General features: G+C 40.4%; 1 protein-coding gene across 1 annotated transcript in view; it reads left to right on the plus strand.

Moving 5' to 3' along the window:
* Nucleotides 1-2,459: 2,459 nt before the first annotated feature.
* Nucleotides 2,460-22,880, plus strand: part of LOC309548243 (uncharacterized protein) — a 73,780-nt gene continuing 53,359 nt past the window's right edge. Inside the window, exons 1-3 of the mRNA XM_082248194.1 lie at nt 2,460-2,559; nt 15,805-15,906; nt 21,235-21,333. Coding sequence (XP_082104320.1) covers nt 2,470-2,559; nt 15,805-15,906; nt 21,235-21,333 — 291 coding nt within the window. The 5' untranslated portion in view covers nt 2,460-2,469. The remainder of the gene's footprint in view (nt 2,560-15,804; nt 15,907-21,234; nt 21,334-22,880) is intronic.

A 22,880-nucleotide genomic window follows, 5' to 3' on the forward strand; every position in this document is an offset into this window, starting at 1 on the left:
TACAGTGAAGGAGTTTAAGCATGCATGGGATAGGCATAAGGCTATCCTTCATATAAGATAGGGCCAGGGACTATTCATAGGATTCAGATATATTGGGCAGACTAGATGGGCCAAATGGTTCTTATCTGCCGACACATTCTATGTTTCTATGTTTCTATGTCCCTCAGAGACTATCTCTCAGACTCAGGCCTCTGGCTTCTTTGCCTGCCCTGTCCTGGACAGCGTGGTGCAGACATGCACCCTCGTCTCCCTTACAGATACTGACCCCGTCGGGAGGGTGGGGCCCTAAGCTCTAACTCTGGCTCTCATATGAAGCCAGCACACACCTGTGCCATTGGTGTGCTTGCTTCTTACAAAATCTGGCGTAAACCACAATTTTAAACAGTGGCATGGGCTCATCCTATTATGAGTAAGTACTTTGTAGTCAAAGTGGAAAAGTTCTGCTATTGGTACTTTAAACTGGCCATACACTGATTGAATTGTGTCTGGTTTCTGATGAACCAGCTGAATTTGAGCAGTGGGTAGCCCCCGTTGACAATTTACTGCCCAACGTCCTTAGAACAAAAAGTCAGGCTAGCTTGTAGGGGGACTAGGATAGGCTTCTTCTTCTTGGATAGGACAGTGACCCACTGCTGGTAGGTAGAAGCCTTTGCCATTTTTTTGCCAGCTCCTGGCCATAGGCCCACTCACAACATCCCCAGCCTTGAGCCTTTATATTCAATAAGAAAGGAATGTCCACACATGAAGTATATTTTCCACACTTTGTAATGACTCTTCAAAGAAGGCAGTGACGTGTACCATCATTTTAACATATTGAAAGAATTCTTTGGCACACATTGCCATAGAAAAGAGCAAACCTTCTGTAACAGTCACTCAGGCGCAGAATGCCAGCATTTAATTACTAAGCCATTTTCCCTTTTCTCTCCTTGGGAGCACCACAGTGATGGGACCAACCTCCATGTAAATTAGATTGCACAGCATTCCACATTTGTCAAACCAACATTAAAGTGATTGTAAAGGCTCAAGGTTTTTTACCTTTATGCATTGTAGGCATAAAGGTAAAAAACTTTCTGTGTGCAGCAGCCCTACAGCCCCCTCTAATTTTTACCTGAGCCCCATCTTAAACCAGCAATGTGCACAAAAGCAGCACTCTCCCAAGTCTCTTCCTTCTCATTGGCTCAGCAACGGGAGCCATAGGCTGCAGCTGCTGTCAATCAAAAACAGTGAGCCAATGATGAGATGGGGGTGGGGCCGAGCCGCGCTCCATGTGTGCATGGACACACAAAGCAGTGGCTCGGAAGTGAGGGAGGGGCCAGGAGCGCCCAGAGCAGGTTAGTATAACATGTTGTGAAACTTTAGTCAGAAAATTAAGTCCTGCTAGATCATTTCTGGCTAGCCCCTTTTGTAGGTATAACTATGAAAAACCTTAAAAATAAGTGTCTATATGGTTTAAAATCCAGTAATACTCTGTCTCATCCCTCTCTTCACATGCTCAGTTGCTCCCTATTTTTAGGCATTTTTAGGTACTGACGAGCTTAAAGAGGCCAATCTGCTGGCAGCTTTAACGTGTAATTAAACCCTCCTATCCTTTACAGCCAAGGAAGCAGTATCTGTTTGATCTGCAACTGCATAGTGCTGTACATGTGATCAGTTATGACACCAGCCATTTAATGGTTTGACAGTTTGGTTGAGGACGTGTTAAATGTGACATTTAGCAATCTCAGCATTCCAGGAATATAATTGTTTTTTGAAACCGTTAAAATGAGTCGCTGGGGCTCTGGACTTCAGCAAAATGGCTGCCTCAAGCAAGAAGAAACAGGAGCAATGCTGGAGGCAATATACAGCACATTCATTTTGGTAGCATAGTTATTAATGTGGAATGCATGTTCCTTTCTAAAGAACATTATTTTTTATCAACTTGTTATGGGTAAAGTTCCACTTTAAGAAAAAAACTCCCTTTAATATCACTTCCAGGTGCTTTTCTAGCCAATCAGCTGCAGTCATTGTTTGGCAGCACCCGTTGTATTCTGACAGCCGTCGGTGTGGGCTGTCAGAATGCAATAGCCTCAGCAGAAGATGCGTCCATCTGTGCAGTTTAGCGTGGATGGAGGAATCTATTCAATTTTATTCATTTAGCCTATAGGCTAAATGAAGGAATTTTATTAGTTCATGGCCATCTTTACCTATTTGTTCTCTTCTCTGGAAGCAGCCTTTATTTCAGTATATAACACCTCAATAACCGTTTTACTTATGAAAGTCTTTTTCTCAATCCCCTGCTCTGTTCTGCAACTGTACAATATTTTATGTAATTTGTAGGAAACTGTCAGCAACACCTATTTTCTCCAGAAAAATATGGTTTTATCTGTTACTTTGCGGTTTTAAATTTCCTTTGAATTAGGAGAACAGGTGATATAAATTGAGGACAATCTGGACAGACGCACTTCTTTTTACAACTCCAATAACAGAACAATGCATTGTATTCCAGTTGTGTTGTTATTCTGTGCTCTATCCATTACTGCATTGCCTCCTCTATGGCAAGAGAACCAGACACCTGAAGAGGTACATTTAAATTAGACATAGAGACTATAATAATTGTCTATAATTTTCTATAATAATTGTTCTTTTTTCATTTTATTTAAAAAAAGAGTTGTGTGTGAATGTATAGAAATAATTTTGGACAGCAAAAAAGAAATACAATTTAGGATAATAGTAGAATATTGAATAAACAAATGATAGATAATATAATATATAGCATCTAGTAATAATATATTATATTACAGTAACTGTTTTCACTGTTGTATGTATTACAGAGGGAGATTACTGTTTGCTGTGGGTATTCCATTGTGGTTTAAAATAGGGTTCTTATGGTTTTTTTTTTAAGGTTTTTGGGCTTGGGTCTAGGCATTGTACGTTTTGCAGCATTTGTATTCTTTAATAGTTTTTTATTTTTTGAAATTGTATAAATATACTTTTAATAATTTCAATGCAGCAACTTGTTTCAGGTGTGCTTTGCATTTTTAGAGACGCATTTGTAAAATTTCAATAACAATAAAAAATCTAAAGTATAGATGAAATGCTATGTATCTCTGAGCTTTTACATTGCTACTTTTATTGAAAAAAAAAAGAAGAAAAGTAAGTGTTTGCAGTGGGTATTACATTGTGATTTAAAATAGGGTCCTTAAGGGTTGTTTTAGGGTTTTTGGGCTTGGGTTTAGGCATTGTACGTTTTGCAGTGTTTGTATTCTTTAATAGTGTTTTTATTTTTTATTTTATTTTTAAATTGTATAAATGTACTTTTAATAATTTCAATGCAGCAACTTTTTTCAGATGTGCTTTGCATTTTTAGAGTCACATTTGTAAAATTTCAATAACAATAAAAAATCGAAACTATAGATAAAATGCTTTGTATCTCCAAGCTTTTACATTGCTACTTTTATTGACAAAAAAAAAAAAAGAAAATTAACTTTCTGCTGTGGGTAATCTATTGTGATTTAAAATAGGGTTCTTATGGGTTTTTTTTTTAAGGTTTTTGAGCTTGGGTTTAGGCATTGTATGTTTTCCAGTGTTTGTATTCTTTAATAGTGTTTTTATTTTTTTTTAAATTGTATAAATATACTTTTAATAATTTCAATGCAGCAACTTGTTTTTCAGGCGTGCTTTGCATTTTTAGAGTGGGATTTGTAAAATTTCAATAACTTTAAAATATCTAAAGTATAGATAAAATGCTATGTATCGACAAGCTTTTACATTGCAACTTTTATTGACAAACAAGTAACTGTTTGCTGTGGGTGTTCCATTGTGATTTAAAATAGGGTTCTCATGGGTTTTTTTATGCTTTTGGGCTTGGGTTTAGGCATTGTATGTTTTGCAGTGTTTGTATTCTTTAATAGGTTTTTATTTTTTTTAAGATGTATAAATATATTTTTAATAATTTCAGTGCAGCAACTTGTTTTAGGCGTTCTTTGCATTTTTAGAGTCTCATTTTTAAAATTTCAATAACAATAAAAAAATCTAAAGTATAGATAAAATATAAAATATAAAATAAAATGCTATATATCTCTGAGCTTTTACATTGCTACTTTTATTGACAAAAAATGAAAAGTAACAGTATATTTTAGTGAACTGCATTACTGTTGTTTTTATTTGTTTGATTTTTTTATACTGGTGTTGACTAATGTTGGTGTTTCCATATTATTGAATATCTTTCCTTTACTTATGAATTCTTCCCAGTTCACATGGTTATAAAGAGGAAAAATACATAAGTGGTTCATGTAGTGAACTTAATGTCGAGTTATTGACATTCAGGTCATTACAGAGGACAAGGAGGCACTCTTATGGTCTGGAGGAAAAGAGCTTTAACCTCTGCATACAGAAAGGCTTCTTCGCAGTAAGAGCTGTGAAAATGTGGAATAGATTCTCTCAAGAACTGGTCCTGGTCAACTCAGTAGATTGTTCTAAAAAAGAGCTCTACCTATACAAGTAGGGGCAGATATCATATATATGGGTTGAGTACTACTTCAAGATTAAGGGAAGCCAACATCTACAGAATCTTGTGGTTTTTTTTTTTAATGACAAAACCCAGAGGTCTTAGCGGTGAACCAATTCAGCTATAGTTTCAGGGGTCCGTATAGAATAAGAAAGATCTTCGGCATTTAAATTCTAAACATTTTCATTTTGCGGCACTATCTAGAAAGGATTAAAATTCAGGAAAGCCAACATTCACCTTGGAATGATGGTTTCAATGGCAAAGGTCAGAATCATCGAGTCACAAAAGGCAAACAGGACAAAATTAAAGTATAAAAAATAATTATTTAATAATCCAAGAGCATTGTTTTTTACAGCTAACAACATTCATGTAGGTGATACAGGTATTACCCACAGCGCATTTCCCGGGAAAGAAATATTAAAGTACCTGTGGTAGGTGGTGTATTAAATTAAGGCAATTGATGCAAAAATGTGTTGCAAAGAAAACTATTGCTCATAAATCCGTGCTGGATAGCCTCTTGCTCGGACTATTTGGACACTTATCACCAACTTTTTTTTTCTCCTTTTTTCCAATAAACTTTCAGGAAATTTAGAATTTTTAGCTTCATATATGTCCATTTTTCAACAGTTTTTTTAAACAATAATTTTCTCATTTTTATATTGTTGTTATATTACCACATGGGGAGTGAGATAAAGGACTTTAAGTGTGCCATAGGTGAAATACCAGGAAAAGATCATTTATAAAACATATAAAAATTGATTTAAACATCATAATAAAATCTTAAAGCTTAAAAATATCAACATAGGGTCTGATATACACAGAACACACTCAGTTCAAAAAGCATATAACAATTAAAATCCTGCAGGCTCATCTTTTGAACAGTAGCTGATCCTGTGTTACACATTGAGCCTGGGTTCACACTATTGCAAACACAGACAACGCATGTGATTTGCACCACATTGCGATGTCAGTTGTATGGCTGAACTCGCATCTCATTCGCATGAAAATGCTGCAGGAACTTTTTTTTCCCCCGCATTGGAATCGGATCGCATGGGTGTTCACATTGCGATCTGCGAGTTAATCTGGGGGTGTCATTAACTTTGTATTGACACCCGCAGTGGTTTGCAGAGGGCAGTGTGAACTGCCTGTGGGGGAGATGCAATTCAAGAACCCGTACTAGAATCATGCTGGCTCCCGCATCACATATGTGTGAACCCAGGCTGAGGTTGATTTACTAAAGGCAAATCCACTGTGCACTACAAGTTCACTTGGAAGTGCAGTCGCTGTAGATCTGAGGGGAAGATCTAAAATGAGGGGAAGCGCTGCTGACTTCTATCATCCAATCATGTGCAAGCAAAAATGCTGTTTTTTATTTTCCTTGCATGTCCCCCGCAGGTCTACAGTGACTGCACTTCCAAGTGCACATGTAGTGCACAGTGGATCTGCCTTTAGTAAATAAACCCCACTGTTATATGCTTTTTGAACTGAGTGGGTTCTGTGTATATCAGACCCTATGTTGATATTGTTAAGCTTTAGGATTTTATTATGATGTTTAAATAAAGTTTATATGTTTTATAAATGATCTTTTCCTTGTATTTCACTTATGGCACATTTAAAGTCCCTTATCTCACTCCGCATTTACAAACATTTGACGTTGGGCAGTTGAGATTTAATTTTTTTCTGTGATTTTTTTACAGGACTATCTAATAACTCTTAAAGTGTATCTGAACCCAAGGAAGCTTGTGCCTTAAAAGCTATGGAAATGCTTTTTGAATCCTAAGACTTGTGTTTACAAGCTAAAATGAAACCAAATCCTGTAAAAAGCATTTCTAGTGTGTGATCACGAATACATGATTATGTGATTGGTAATACATTAGGATGCTAAAGCCGAGTTCCACCCAAAAGTGGAACTTCCACTTATCTGCTCAACCCCCCCTCTGGTGCCACATTTGTCACCTTTCAGGGGGGGAGGGGGGAACGGGTACCTGTTTTTGACAGGTACCCTTCCCCACTTCCGGAAGACAGCGTCGCGGCGATGTCCCTCGGAAGTTCAGGCCCCCTTCTTTTTTCTCCGCCACCGGGTCAATTACAAACCGCAGCGCACTTCGCACAGTGCCGGGTTCCCTTAACCTGAATAGCGGTGGCAGCACCTGAGAGCCGATACGAAAATCGCCTTCGGGTGCCGACATCGTGGGAACCCTGGACAGGTAAGTTGTAATATTTAAAAGTCAGCAGCTACAATATTTGTAGCTGCTGACTTTTAATTTTTTTCATGGGGGGGGCGGAACTCCTCTTTAAGGATTACATTTGTAGCTTGTAATTACACATGTACATTGGGGCAGCCAGATTTGTTCGTTACACCTTTTAAGCCCAACTTTAGGTTATTAAAAGAAAAGAAAAATGTTACCATGATTAAAATGTATGTCAGAGCAAAAAAAACAAAACAACATATGCAGTACATTTCTGCACATTTCCCCAAGTTTTTTTTTTTTTTAATCTTTCAAGACCCTGAACGTACAGAAAAATACCCGTTGATCTGCCAGTACTCGGTGCCTTATTCCTCTTTTGTAATCATGCCTTTTTTTCTGTAGGAAAATTGTGAGACTAGCTGTCTGTTGTGAAAAAATAAGTTCACTTTTACAAAACAAAAAATCAATGCACATTTTTTTGCAGGTTAAAAAAAAAAAAAATATGCATTGATTATTTTTTTGTTGGGGATCTGTAAAGCCTTGCACCCAGGGTCAGCAGACTGTCTGTGTAGCTGTCTGCCCATACCTCCGATACTGGCGGTCAGTTATACTCTGACAGGAAGCTCAAAGAACTACCAAGAGGGATCAACAGAGCCCTGGTAGTTCACTGAGAACTACAAACCAACAGCCGGAAAGGCCGGCGGGCATTAACCACTTCCGGACTGCTCACGTCGCTGCTACTGCAGCAGGGTGGCAGCTCTGGGTCTAGCGACGTAGACCTACATCCCTAGATTCCCTGCTATCTCGGCAGCGCACTCGCGTTGCCAGAGGCTTGCTCCCACTGTGTTTAGACACAGCGGGAGTCGGGCCAGGGGAGGAGAGACAGTGATCACCGTCTCTCTTCCCCGATCGTCAGGGAAAGTGTGAGAAGATCCGCCCGCTTGTGTAAACAAGGCAGGCGGATCTTCTCTGTGACAGACAGGGAGACATCATAGGATTCAGCATAGCTGAACCTGCGATCTGTGTCTCTGTCACACAACCCCCTCCCCCCACACACGTCAGTAAGCATGAGGCACACATTTAACCCCTTAATCACCAACAGTGTTAACCCCTTCCCTGCCAGTGTCATTATTACAGTAACAGTGCATATTTTTAGCACTGATTACTGTAGTAATGTCACTGGTCTCCCCAAAAGTGTCAAAAATGTCAGTTAGGGGTCCTATCTGTCCGCCGCAATGTCGTAGTACCGCAAAAAATCGAAGATCGCTGCCATTACTAGTAAAAAAAAAAAACAATAAAAATGACAAATTTTTCCCATAGTTAGTAACTTTTGCGCAAACCAATCAAAATACGCTTACTGCGATTTTTATTTTTTTACCAAAAATATGTAGCAGAAAACAAATTGGCCTAAAATGTTAAAAAATTTTGATTTGTAAATTTTTTTTGGGGAAAGTTATATATCAGAATGTGAAAAATATTGTTATTTTTTTCAAAATTGTCGCTCTTTTTTTTCAAAAATTTAAAATCACACAGGTGATCAAATACCACCAAAAGAAATCTCTATTTGTGGGTACAGCGTTGCACGACCGCGCAATTGTCCATTAAAGTAACGCAGTTCCGAATCGCAAAATATGGCCTAGTCAGGAAGGGGGTAAATTCTTCCGGTCCTAAAGTGGTTAAAAAAACGCTCATTGAGAATTTTTTTGTCAAAGACATGTAGCTAACTACATTTTGGCCTAAATATGAAAGAAATTGAATATATTGGATATCTTTTAACTGTCAAAGTAGAAAATGTCAATATTTCACAAAATTTTTCGCTCTTTTTTTATTATTATCGCAAAAAAAAAAAAAGCGCAGCGGTGATAAAATACCACAAAAAGAAAGCTCTGTTTGGGGGAAAAAGGGACGTAAATTTAGTTTGGTTACAGCATTGCATGACCGCGCAATTGTCAGTTAAAGTTGCGCAGTGCCAAGTTGAAAAAAGTGGCCTGGTCATTAAGCAGGAAAATCCTTCGGTCTTAAAGTGGTTAAGGATGTTACATGTAACATGTTACAAAATAGAAATGTATCCATTAAAGTGTATCTCTAGGCAAATGTTTTTGTTAGTTTTGGATAGAGTGGGGAAAGGTTAGACCTTCTGTAAAGTTTTTGTTACTGTCTGTTTTCCCATTGGGGAAATTCTTTCTCTCTATTTGTAGCAATGACTATTGTCACGAAAACCCACATTTTAACTACCTCGCATCCGCGCTACAGCCTATATACGGCTGCAGCGCGGACTCGAATTTTTGGGAGGCCGTTTTTAAACGGCCTCCCAGAAGCAGGCTCCCCGCACGCTCCCGGGAGCGCGCATCGGGGAAAATCTGTGTCGGCCGTGTCCCTTGGACACAGCCGATCACAGATCGTGGTGAATGGCCAATCACAGCGGCCATTCACCACGTGATCGGACCATCCAATGAGAGATGATCTCATATGTAAACATATGAGATCATCTCTCATCGCCAGCGCTCCTTCCTCACACGGAGCCTGCCGTGTGAGGAAGGAGGGGGAGCCGTCAGCCGCCGGGGACACACAGCAATGTAATCAGGGCACTGATCACCAGTGCCCTGATTACTAAAGGTAAAAAAACATACACAAATTGCCCCGCAACAGTGCCCACAGTGCCCGCCATCAGTGTCCCCCATCAATGCCCACAATCAGTGCCCATAGTGCTGCCAGTCAGTGCCCATCAGTGACTGCTCATCTAGGCAATGATAAGCACTGACTGGCAGCACTATTGGCACTGAGTGTGGGCACTGATGGTGCTGCCCATCAGTGCTCATCAGTGCCGCCCATCAGTGCTCATCAGTGCCACCCGTCAGTGTCCATCAGTGCCATCCGCCAGTGCCCATCAGTGCCGCCTCTGAGTGCCCATCAGTGCCGCCCGTCAGTGCCGCCTCTCAGTGCCCAGCAGTGCCACCTCTCAGTGCCACCTCTCAGTGCCCAGCAGTGCCACCTCTCAGTGCCCAGCAGTGCCACCTATCAGTGCTCATCAGTGCCGCCTATCAGTGCCGCCTATCAGTGCCGCCTATCAATGCCGCCTATCAGTGCTCATCAGTGCGGCATATTAGTACCTCCTCATCAGTGCCCATAAGTGCCACCTCATCAGTGCCCATCAGTGCAGGCTATCAGTGCCCATCAGTGCCGCCTCATCAGCGCACATCAGTGAAGGAGAAAAATTTATTTTCAAAATTTACTCGCAGAAAATAAGAAAAACTTTTTTTTTTTTTTTTTAATTTTCTGTCTTTATTCTTTTTTTTTTGTAAAAAATAAAAAACCCAGAGATGATTAAATACCACCAAAAGAAAGCTCTATTTGTGTGAAAAAAAAATGATAAAAATTTTATATGGGTACAGTGTAGCATGACCGCGCAATTGTCAGTCAAAGTGTGAGAGCACTGAAAGCTGAAAATTGGCCTGGATGGGAAGGGTGTTTAAGTGCACAGTAGGCAAGTGGTTAAGCTTTCCCCAGAACAAGTGGTAAGGGGAAATCTTCCAATGGGGACACCTGTTCTGGGGGCTCTCACTTTGGGAATCTTCAGGATGTGAAAGAAGTTTAGCCCAAAGGTACAAGGACAATAAAATAAAAATAACCTGGCAGGAGTTTTAACCCTTTCCTACTCTACCCGAAGCAAAAATACATATCTTGGTTATTTATACACTTCAAGCTACTGATTCTTGCCCATTATCCTAATCTCTATAGCAGAGGGGCTTTTTGTTCGGTAGTGAAATATAAAAACTGGGAAGACTCTGAAAGGTTAATGTACTAAAGGCAAATGGAGTGTGCTCTTTGCAAGTGCAGTTGCTCTAGAGCAGCCTTTCTCAACCATTTTAACACAGAGGAACCCTTGAAATAATTTTCAGATCTCAGGGAACCCCTGCTAAAAATGACTATATTAACAACTCAGACTAAACTTAGAAATGTGATACTGCGGGTGTATCTAAAACAGCAACTGCCCCTTCCCCAAAATGTATACAGATAAAAAACAAGAAGAATGTCCCAGGGGAATTTAAATTGGGTAGGGCTGTATTAATGTGGTAAATAGAGAAGTACAGAAGTAAATAACAAATAAAATTTATTTATAAATTTTAAAATGTACAGAGAGATGTACAAAATAACCAAAATAATCATAGAATACATTTAGATAACGCTCACAAGGAGCACAGCAGATACAAGGGACCAATACCCAGTAAGAGTATTTGGTCTGTACTGTATGGTAACAGCAAGGAGGGGCAAACCTCTCAGTGGTAGGTAGTGCTGGTAGTACTACCTACCACTGAGAGGTTTGCCCCTCCTTACTGTCACTATACAGACCAAATACTCTTACTGGGTATTGGTCCCTTGTATCTGCTGTGCTCCTTGTGAGCGTTATCAGGGTGCCACTATCTGGAGGTGAATGTTGGTGCATAGAGGCCCTGGTGTTTCCCATATTTCCTTTTCCCTCAGTCTGTTGCACTCTTATGGGGGCCTTTTTGCAGTATAGCTAAAAAGATCAATGGTGTCAGTGGGAACTTATCTGAGAGGCAGAAATTGCTCATTGCTCAAGGAACCCCCAGCAACCTCTGGAGGAACCCTAGGGTTCCATGAAACCCTGGCTGAGAAACACTTCTCTAGAGCATATTAAATGAGACAAAGCCATGCGGACTTCCACCATCATCCAATCATGTGCAAGAAAAAATGCTGTTTTTTTTTTTTTTTTTTGTTTGCATATGACTGGGTATTCTTTGTAAAGTGAAGCTTTAGTTCATTTACTAACCTCGGGAGCAACTACACTTGCAGAGTTCACGTTGTGGGGTGGATTTACTAAAGGCAAATACACTGTGCACATTATATGGTACAGTTGCACTCTGCAGGTGCAATTGCCCCAGAGCTTAGGAAATGAGGGAGAGCTCTGCTGACTTCCTTCATCCAATCATGTTCAAGCAAAAATGCTGTTTTTTTTTCCTTGCATATGACATATGATTGGGTATTCTTTGCAAAGTGAAGCTTTACCTCATTTGCTAAGATCTGGAGCAACTGCACTTGCAGAGGGCAACTGGACTTTGCAAAGTGTACAGTCTATTTGCCTTTAGTAAATCAAGCCCCTTGAGTAAATTACTTTGTTTAGATTTCTGATTAATTTTTCAGGAAGAGAATCCCCTCTGTTTAGAGGGGCCCTGTCCTGGGTGGAGACTCTACCAACTTTATTATCAACCCCACTTAGCGAAGAATATGGGTTTGCTATTTACCTTAGCCAAATATCCTATTTGGAAAAGGCCATGTCGCATCAACTTAAACTCTTACTCCTTTTTTGTTTTTTTAATCCTACTGCCCATGGTCTGCCCCTCTCCTTCCTCAACAGCCTGCATGAAAGCAGACCTGTCTTATATAAATATAGGCTGCAATACAACATACTTTTTAATATCATGGTCATGGTCAACGCCTGGACCTTGGAGGTAAACCATCTAGCCGTGGTTTGCCCGAAGGGTCCATATGGAAAAAGTTTGGGAAGGTTAAACCTCTAAGCTCTGGAGCAACTGCACTTTGAATAGTGCACAGTCTATTTGCATTTAGTTAATTACCCCTAGGTCTCTTTAGGAAATACACAATTATTTCACAGTATGCAGATCTGTAGACTGTACCTTTGTCTCATCCTCTGCCAACTCTTTGATTAGCACACTAGTGAAACCTACCTAGAGCTTAGCTTACCGTCTCCTTTTACCACTTGACCTCTGGAAGGTTTTATCCCGTTCATAATGAGAGCATTTTTTTTGCTATTTAGCACTGTTCTACCTTACCTGGCAATTGCGTAGTCATGTAACCAAATGAAATTTATATAATTTTTTTCACACAAATTTAGCTTTCTTTTGGTGGTATTTGATCACCATGGGGTTTTCTATTTTTTTATTAGATAAATGAAAAAAGACGAAACATTTTTTTAAAAAAACCCAATATTTTCTACTTGTTATAAAACATCTCCAATAAAATCAAATTTGTTAATACATTTTTGCCAAAATGTATTCTGCTACATGCCTTTGGTAAACAAAATCCCAATAAGTGTATAATATTTGGTTTGTGTGAAAGTTATAGCGTCTTCAAACTATGCTATATATACTGGCGTTTACGCAGCTATAGACGCTATACCAGTAAATAGAGATGTCCCGAACTGTTCTCCGGCAAACAGTTCCAGGCGAACTTCGTATGTTCGCGTTCGCCTCGGCGGGCGAATGTATGCGATGTTCGGTCTGCCTCCTATACATCATCATTGAGCAAACTTTGACCCTGTACCTCACAGTCAGCAGACACATTCCAGCCAATCAGCATACCCTCCCTCCCAGACCCTCCCACCTCCTATAAAAAAGCAAGGGCAGCATCCATCTTAGATTCATTCTGAAGCTGCAGTTCGTTAGAGCAGGGAGAGGGCTGCTGTTGCTGCTGAATTGATAAGGAAATCATTAGCTAGGCCAGTGTTCTGTGTCCACTCCTGCTGTAAGGACAGCATCCTGACAGCACCCCAAAAAGCCCTTTTTAGGGCTGGTATTTCAGTCTGCTTGCTTTTATTTTTTTCTATATATTTATCAGGCATTTTTGGAGGCAGGCATCACTTTTTTGGGATTTGTGTCTGGGGGGTCTAAAAAGCGTACCTGTGAAGTTTCAGCTCTGTAGCATGCCCAGAACCAGAAAAAAAAGATCATATAAGTGTAAAAGGATTGTCCCACCATCCCTGCTCTACTGAAAAATGATCTTTTTTTTCTGGTTCTGGACACTAAATCACACAAAAAAAAAGTTCTTAAAAATTGTCATTTTTGATAGAGAGACAATTATTGAAAAAAAAATAAATAAAAAACTTAAAAAAAAAAAAAAATGTCTTTGGATTTAGTGTCTAAATGTCTTTAGGGTTTAAAAAGTGTACCTGTGAAGTTTCAGCTCTGTAGCATGTCCAGAACCATAAAAAAATTAGAATTAGGGTTAGGGTCAGGGCTAAGGTTAGTGTTTTTTTAGTGCTTAGGGTTAGAGGGGTAGGGTTACTAACTCTAACCCTAAGTATCTCACCGTAACCCTAACCCTATCCCCTAACACTAAACCTAACCCTAACCCTCTAACCATAACCCTAACCCTCTAACCTTAACCCTAACCCTCTAAGCCTAGCCATAAAAATAACCCTAACCCTAAACCTAACCCTAGCCCTAACCCTAATCCTAACCCTAACCCTCTAACCTTAAACTTAACCCCCTAACCCTAGCACTAACCCTAATTCGTAGCTGAAACTTCACAGGTACACTTTTTAGACCCCCCGACACTAAATCCAAATAAATTTTTTTTTAATTTTTCCAATAATTGGTTCTCTATCAAAAATGACAATTTTTAAGAATTTTTTGTTGTGTGATTTAGTGTATGGGGGTCTAAAAAGTGTACCTGTTCTGGACATGCTACCTCTGTAGCATGTCCAGAACCAGAAAAAAAGATAATTTTTCAGTAGAGCAGGGATAGTGGGACCCTCCTTTTACACCTATATGATCTTTTTTTTCCTGGTTCTGGGCATGCTACAGAGCTGAAACTTCACAGGTACACTTTTTAGACCCCCCAGACACTAAATCCAAAGATTTTTTTTATTTTTTTTTTATTTTTATTTTTTTAATTTTTCCAATAATTGTCTCTCTATCAAAAATGACAATTTTTAAGAACTTTTTTGTGTGATTTGGTGTCTGGGGGCTCTAAGAAGTGTACCTGTGAAGTTTCAGCTCTGTAGCATGAGCATGTCCAGAACCAGAAAAAAAAATTAAAATTAGGGTTAGGGCTAGGGTTAGGGTTAGGGTTATTTTTAGTGCTTAGGGTTAGAGGGTTAGGGTTAGAGGCATAGGGGTAGGGTTACTAACTCTAACCCTAATTATCTCACCATAACCCTAACCCTATCCCCTAACACTAAACCTTAACCCTAACCCTTAAAGCCCAGTTCCTGTCCCATTTTGGTCGGTTGTGGTCTGTTTGCGGATGTTTGTGGTGTGTTAAACGGGGAGTTTGGTCTGTCACTGTGAAGCGGGCGTAACCCTTACACTACCTGATCGATACAACATCATACCTGATCGTATACACACACTGGATGTTTTAAAGCACGTTATTCCAAACAATTTAGGAATGTTAGGTGATTTATGCCCTTTATGGATTAAAACCCGACTCTGCGTCAACTACGTAATTTTCCATGGGAGTTTTGCCATGGATCCCCCTCCGGCATGCCACAGTCCCGGTGTTAGTCCCCTTGAAACAACTTTTCCATCACTATTATGGCCAGAAAGAATCCCTGTGGGTTTTAAAATTCGCCTGCCTATTGAAGTCTATGGCGGTTCGCAATGTTCGCCGGTTCGCGAACATTTGCCGATGTTCGCGTTCGCCGTTCGCGAACATTAAATTTTATGTTCGCGACATCACTACCAGTAAAGGTGGTAGTCGGAGACTGTGATAACGTGGTGGGCAATCTGGCATTGACATTGGCTGGGAGGGACACTAACTAACTAACTGACACTGATGTCCCTAGTGACACTAATACAGTGAACAGTGGTGTACACTGAATTAATGACACTAATGGCTGACAGGGGAGATCAGAAAGGCATTCTAGGGGTTAAAGTGGTTGTAAGGGCAGAAGATTTTTTACCTTCATGCATTCTATTCTTAGCTGAGTCAGATCTCAATCCAGTTATGTGCACAAGAGCCGAGGCTCTCTCCACTCTCTCACTCCTTATTGTATTAGAGAAAGTAGCGGGAGCCATTGTGGGTTGAAACCTCTTCTATTAAATTAAAGTAAGTAAGTACATATGTACTAGGGGTAGAGAAGGATTGCGAGAAGGAAGTTTCATAATAAAGGTGAAGATCTGCCTTAAACTCTCCTAAGTATTTCCCACCCCTTTCTAAAATAGAACAACCAAATGTATTCGTTTTCCACCCGTTCTTGCTCAGCTATATGACTCGAGAGCCTGAAGCCTTACTCCCTTTTACTCCTACTGGCTACAGCCGCCCCCCCCCCCCCCCCCCAACAGTCTGACACAAAGTACGCCTGTCTTATATGACTACGGATTGCTACACAAAATATATTTTGTACCTCTGATTTGTATTTTGCAGGACTATATAAAACGTATTAAGGTTCAGGAAAACTTACCTTCATCTGGGAACGATGGTCAATATCCTGGCATTGGTCGACACCTGGACCCAGAGGACTTGCAGGTGAACAAATATATCTGTGGCTTCATGAAAGTTGCGAAATACCATCCAATCGCCCGTAGGTCCATAGGAAAACAGTTCAGGAAGATTAAACCCTCTGCTTTTTTTTTTTTTTTTAACCATCTCTGTCCCATTGGGGAGATTTACCTTACTTTATATCCTGTAGACAGAGAAGGCAGTAAGAAGAAAGTTCTGTAAGAATAATGTCACTGGATAAGAATTGTCTCCATTGGAACATTTCTATTGTGGTGACAACTCAAAATGTTAGATTTTGCCTTAGTTTTAGTCCCACTCACAGTGGTCACCAGGACATATAGAGAGGGTAACCCCTCCTGTTGGATACACACACAGCAATAAAAAACTGACAGGGTTTTAACCTTTCTCTAATCTATTTAAATGAACAAAAAAAAAAAGTTTTGGCTTTAGATGCTCTTCAAGAAGACTCCGTGCCTGGGGAAAAAAAGGCAAACTGCAGCTGGTGTAAAATGCAGGGACCTAGAGGTATACATTTGTAGCAAGGAGCTAGATTAAGAATGGAGAGTGAGAGAAACAGGCTGCAGCTGCTCTGTAGTTGCTGTTCTGTAGTTCTGAACTGGTTGACAGCCATATCAGCAAGAGGTGGGAGCTGCTGGGCAGGAAGCGTTCAATAGACTGAGCCAGGCAGCACTGTGCTGTGGGAACTGTAGTCCAAAGGAGAGAGACTCTACTTTAATCAATAGCTTTTGAACTGAATTTCCCAGAGGGAGACTGCCAGGAGAGGGGGAAAGAGCTCCATTTTTTAGGCTCTACAAGCCACGGTCAGTGTGCACCATCACTGCTGCATGTCGGCGGCTTGATTGGGATCCAGAGTTAGGAGGTGCTGACAGAATCACCTGGGTGCAGAGCAGAGAGTGGACTTATTGCTGTGTGTGACTGGATAGTGAGCTGAAATATCATTGGGACCGGTAAAGTGCTCCTGTAGGGGTTTACTATCTGTTGATAGAGAGACTGAGCCCTGTAGGAACTTACCCTACAGGCAGCATGTAGCCCTATTGCTGCCCCCAGGCTTTACTGGGGCCATTCTCATGTGCACCAATGGTACAGCTAGGTCCCAAAGCTAGCCAGCTGAAGAGTTAGGACTGAAGACTGTCTTTTTACAGCTGCTACACAGAGTCCTTTACCTTTTGCTTATGCTAAGAGGTACCTCTCAGGGGACATTGCATCATATCCTATTCCCATTCTCCTAGTGTGCACTATAGAGTAGTTGTGGTATTATCATTCACATTGCATTTAATGCTTATATGCATTGTTTATTGCTGATTCATGAGTTGATTCCGGTCAAGTGGCATACAGGTACATCTCAAAAAATTTGAATATCATCAAAAAGTTAATTTATTTCAGTAATTCAATTCAAATAGTGAAACTCATATTTTTTTATATAGATGTGTTACACACAGAGTGATATATTTCAAGCAATTCTTTTTTTAAATTTTTATGATTATGGCTTACAGCTAGTGAAAACCCAAAATTCAGTATCTCAGAAAATTAGAATGTTACAAGACCAATAAAAAAAATAATTTTTAATACAGAAATGTTGGCTTACTGAAACGTGTGTCCATGTACAGTATAGTATGCACTCAATACTTGGTCTGGCTCCTTTTGCACAAATGACTGCATCGATGCGGCGATAATGATCAATTCATCAATGCGGCCTCACATGGAGTCGATCAGCATGTGGCACTGCTGAGGTGTTATGGAAGCCCAGGTTTCTTTGGTAGTGGCTTTCTGCTCATCTGCATTATTGGGTCTGGTGTCTCTCATCTTCCTCTTGACAATACCCCACAGATTCTCTATGGGGTTTAGGTCAGGCGAGTTTGCTGGCCAATCAAGCACAGTGATACCATGATCATTAAACCAGGTATTGGTACTTTTGGCAGTGTGGGCAGGTGCCAAGTCTTACTGGAAAACTAAATCAGCATCTCCATAAAGCTGGTCAGCAGAGGGAAGCATTAAGTGCTCTAGAATTTCCTGCTAGAGGGCTGAGCTGACTTTGGACTTGATAAAACAGTGGACCAACACCAGCAGATGACATGGCTCCCCAAATCATCACGGACTGTGTGAAATGTTGCATTTCATTTGGAAATCAAGGTCCCAGAGTCTGGAGGAAGGAGACAGCCACAGAATCCAAGTTGCATGAGGTCCAGAGTGAAGTTTCCACAGTCAGTGATGATTTGGGGAGCCATGTCATCTGCTGGTGTTGGTCCACTGGGTTTTATCAAGTCCAAAGTCAGCTCAGCCCTCTAACAGGAAATTCTAGAGCGCTTCATGCTTCCCTCTGACCTCATGACCAGCTTTATGGAGATGCTAATTTTATTTTTTAGCAGGATTTGGCACCTGCCCACAATGTCAAAAGTATCAGTACCTGGTTTAATGATCATGGTATCACTGTGCTTGATTGGCCAGCAAACTCGTCTCCTAAACCCCATAGAGAATCTGTAGGATATTGTCAAGATTAGAGACCCCAGAGCCAGCAATGCAGATGAGCGGAAGGCCTCTATTAAAGTACCCAGGGCTTCTATACCATCTCAGCAGTGCCACAGGCTGATTGCCTCCGTGCCACACCGCATTGATGCAGTAATTGATGAAAAAGGAGCCCCGACCAAGTATTGAGTGCATACTATACTGTACATGGACTTACTTTTCAGTATGCCAACATTTTTGTATTAAAAATCCTTTTTTTTAATTGGTCTTATGTAATATTCACATTTTCTGAGATACTGTATTTTGGGTTTTCACTAGCTGTAATTCATAATCATCGAAATTAAAAGACAGAAATGCTTGAAATATATCACTCTGTATATAATACATGAGTCTCACTTTTTTAATTGAATTACTGAAGTAAATTAACTTTTTGATGAAATTTCTAATTTTTGAGATGCACCTCTACACTTCTTTTCTAAGTTACACTATATTGTCGTGAGTATTAGAATGCCTGCCTTTACATGCTCATGAACTTTAATGAGAAGTTACTTTAAAAAAACAACTCGTAGCATTTCTAGCCATGGCCACCTTGAGTAAGGGCAAATGCCTGATGCATCATTGACTTCCTGGAATCTATATGCGCTTAGCTCAGGCATGTAGGCAGAAGGGCGTGCTTAGATGAGAAATCTTCTCTTCCCCTCTTCCCTAGATGAAAACAAAAAATGCCCATGAAGACTCCTGGGATATATGATTATATTTTAGCCTAGGCCAGAAAATAGGACGCAAATGAAGAAATATACGAAAAATAAAAATAAATAACACAATTGATAATGTAGTATTAATAGGTAAAAATACACTATATTACCAAATGTACTGGGACACCTGCCTTTACACGCACATGAACTTATATGGCCTCCTTAGTCCGTAGGGTTCAATATTCAGTTGGCCCACCCTTTGCAGGTATAACAGCTTCAACTCTTCTTGGAAGACTGTCCACAAGGTTTAGGAGTGTGTTTATGGGAATATTTGACCATTCTTCCAGAAGCGCCTTTGTGAGATCAGGCACTGATGTGGATGAGAAGGCCTGGTTTGCAGTCTCTGCTCTAATTCATCCCAAAGGTGTTCTATTGGGTTGAGGTCAGGACTCTGTGCAGGACAGTCAAGTTTCTCCACCCCAAACTCACTCATCCATGTCTTTATGGACGTTGTTTTGTCCAAATCATTTGGTGGAGGGGGGATTATAGCGTTTTCAGGGGTTGGACGTGGCCTCTTTGTTCCAGTGAAGGGAACTCTTAAGGCATTAGCATACCAAGGCATTTTGGACAATTACATGCTCCCAACTTTGTGGTAACAGTTTGGGGATGGCCCTTCCTGTTCCAACATGACTTCACACTAGTGCACAAAGCAAGGTCCATAAACACATGAATGAGCGGTTTGGGGTGGAAGAATTTGACTGGCCTGCACAGAGTCCTGACCTCAACCTGAAAGAACACCTTTGTGATGAATTAGAGCAGAAACTGCAAACCGGGCCTTCTCTCCAACATCAGTGCCTGACCTCACAAATGCGCTTCTGAAAGAATGGTCACACATTCACATAGACACACTCCTAAACATTGTGGACAGCCTTCCCAGAATAGTTTAAGCTGTTATAGCTGCAAAGGGTGGGCCAACTGAATATTAAACCGTATTCAACCACGTATTGAACCGTGCAGACTACGATGTTATTAAAGTTCATGTGCATGTAAAGGCAGGAATCCCAATACTTTTGACAATATAGTGTACATACAATACATACACACACACATAGCCTTTTTAAAAAGTTGCAGTACTGTACCTTTAGCAGCACTGCTGGGCTCTTCACTTTACAGTATTGCCCTGTAGGGGGAGGCAGAGAGCTCAGGACTCAGGCAGACACCTCCCCCTGCCCTGTGCTGCAATACTCTGTGCTTACTGAGCTCTTGCTTTGCTGATTTACAGTTCATCAGAGAAGCAGGAGTTCAGACTGATCTTTGTGTGCCCTTCCCAACCAGGACACTGTGGCACCCCTGACCACATCAGATGGCACCTCAGGTGAAAAGGGCTGGTCTAGACTAAGAGCTTAGTAAATGAGACAAAGCCCTGTTGACTTCCATCATCCAATCACGTGCAAGCAAAAATACTTGCAATATTTTCCTTGCATGTGAGTGGTTATTTTTTGTAAAGTGAAGCTTTAGCTCATTTATTAAGCTCTGGAGCAACTACAATTACAAAGTACACACTCTATTTGCATTTAGTAAATCAACCCCCCTGAGTCAATTACATTGTTTAGACTACTTATGAATTTTTCAGGAGGAGAATCCCCTCTTTTCATAGAGACCTTGTCCTGGGTGGAGGAACTGCCAACTTCATTATCAATCCTACTCTTCCACTTAGCGAAGGTCCTGGTTCCCTTCTTTACCTACGGGTTTAGCGCAATATCCTGTTTGCCCCCCCCCCCCCCAAAAAAGAGCTACAAGAGCTTAAAGTCCTACCCTTTTTTTTAAATCCTACTGGCGATGGTCTGGCCCTCCAACAGTCTGAATGATGGCACGCCTGTCTTATATAAATGTGGGCAGTAGAGATGGGCTCCGGTGTGTTGAGTTCATATGTGCCCGATCCCGCCAGGAGGTCGACACTGCACTCCGCCAATCACAGGCAGTGAGACATTTCCCGGTCTGTGCAGCTGCGGATGGGGAAATGTCTCACTGCCTGTGATTGGCGGAAGTGCAGTGTCGGCTTCCTGGCGGGATCGGGCACATAGGAACTCAACACACAGGAGCCCATCTCTAGTGGGCAGCTATACAACATACATTTTGAGATCTTGACATTTAAAACTTCTTTTTACTTTTGTAGGATTATCTAGAAAGTATTAAGATTCAGAAAAGAATGCCCAAAACGACGGGACCTCAATATCCTAGCCTTATACGACGTCTGGACCTAAAGGACCTGCAGGTAAACAATGCAGCTGTGGTTTCATGAAAGTTGCCAAATACAATCCAATCACCCAGAGGTCCATATAGAGAAAGAGTTCTGGAAGATTAAAACCTCTGCCTTTTGTTAACTATCTGTGTCCCGTTGGGGAGATTCACCTTACTTTACGTCCTGTACACATAAAAGGAAGTAAGGAGAAAGTTCTGTAAAAAATAAAGTCACTGGAAAAAAAGTCTCCCCATTGGAACATTTTCCCTCTATTCCTATTGCGATGACAGCTCAAAGTTTTAATGTTTGCCTCTGTTTTAGTCCAATTGACTTTTTTTTTTTTTTTAGTCCAATTGACTTTGGTCACCAGGACAGATAAAGAGTGCAAAATCTCCTGTTAGATGCACAGACAGGCAATAAAAACCAAGCAGGGTTTCTAACGCTAAACAAAGCCCCGTATGGAGCATATACAGTATGCGATCATTTATTCATTTATGTTTTTACATGATTATGTGATAGGTTTAATGAAAATAATGACATTGGGATTTTAAGATTAAGATTTGTAATTAGACATGTACATTGGGACAGCCAGATTTCTTTGTTACAACTTTAGGTTATAAAAAAATGCTACTGTGATTAAAGTTTAGTCAGAGCAAAAAAAAAAAAAAAAAAAAAAACAATCAAACAACATATGCAGTACATTTCTGCACATTTTTTTTTTTTTTTAATGACCCTGAAAAATATCTGTTGATCTGACAGAAATACACTCAGTGCCTTATTCTTGTGAAACTGAAATTGAAAAGACTTGGTGTCAGCCCTGCCTAGCTGTCTGTTGTTAAAATGTATCTCTAGGCAAATGTTTTTGTTAGTTTTGAATAGAGTGGGGAAAGGTTAGACCTCCTGTAAAGTTTTTATTACTGTCTGTTTTCCCATTGGGGAAATTCTGTCTCTCTATTTGTAACAATGACTATTGTCACGAAAAACCCACATTTTAATCTTTTTCCAGAACAAGTGGTAAGGGGAAATCTTCCAATGGGGACACCTGTTGTGGGAGCTCTCAGTTTGGGAGATTTTGGGATGTGAAAGAAATGTTATCCAAAGGTACAAACACAATAACAGAAAAATAGCCTGGCAGGAGTTTTACCCCTTTCATATTCCATCCAAAGTAAAAATACAAATCTTGGCTATTTATACACTTCAAGCTACTGATTCTTGCCCATTATCCTAATCTCTATAGTGCAGGGACTGTTTGTTCAGTAGTGCAATATAAGAACTGGGAAGACTCCCCATAGTTGATTTATTAAAGGCAAGTGGAGTTGTACTCTGCAGGTATAGTTTCTCTAGACCAGTGTTTTTCAACCTTATTCTATTCGGGCGCCCTTAGAAAAAAGTCTCAAGGCACCCCGGTTTAAGGTTTGGTTCACATTACTGTGTGTTGGGAAATGCGTAAAATCATGTGCATTCCATCCTGACATGTAGACAAATGTGCTGATCTTTAGTTTAGTTTACATAGAAAGGGGGGGGGGGTTTAGGACTTTGAGTGAGACATTTAGATTGTCTCCATCCCTGGTTCAATGAGA

The sequence above is a fragment of the Pelophylax lessonae genome (genome assembly GCF_965119305.1).
Source record: "Pelophylax lessonae genome assembly, chromosome: 2".
Lineage (NCBI taxonomy): Eukaryota > Metazoa > Chordata > Amphibia > Anura > Ranidae > Pelophylax > Pelophylax lessonae.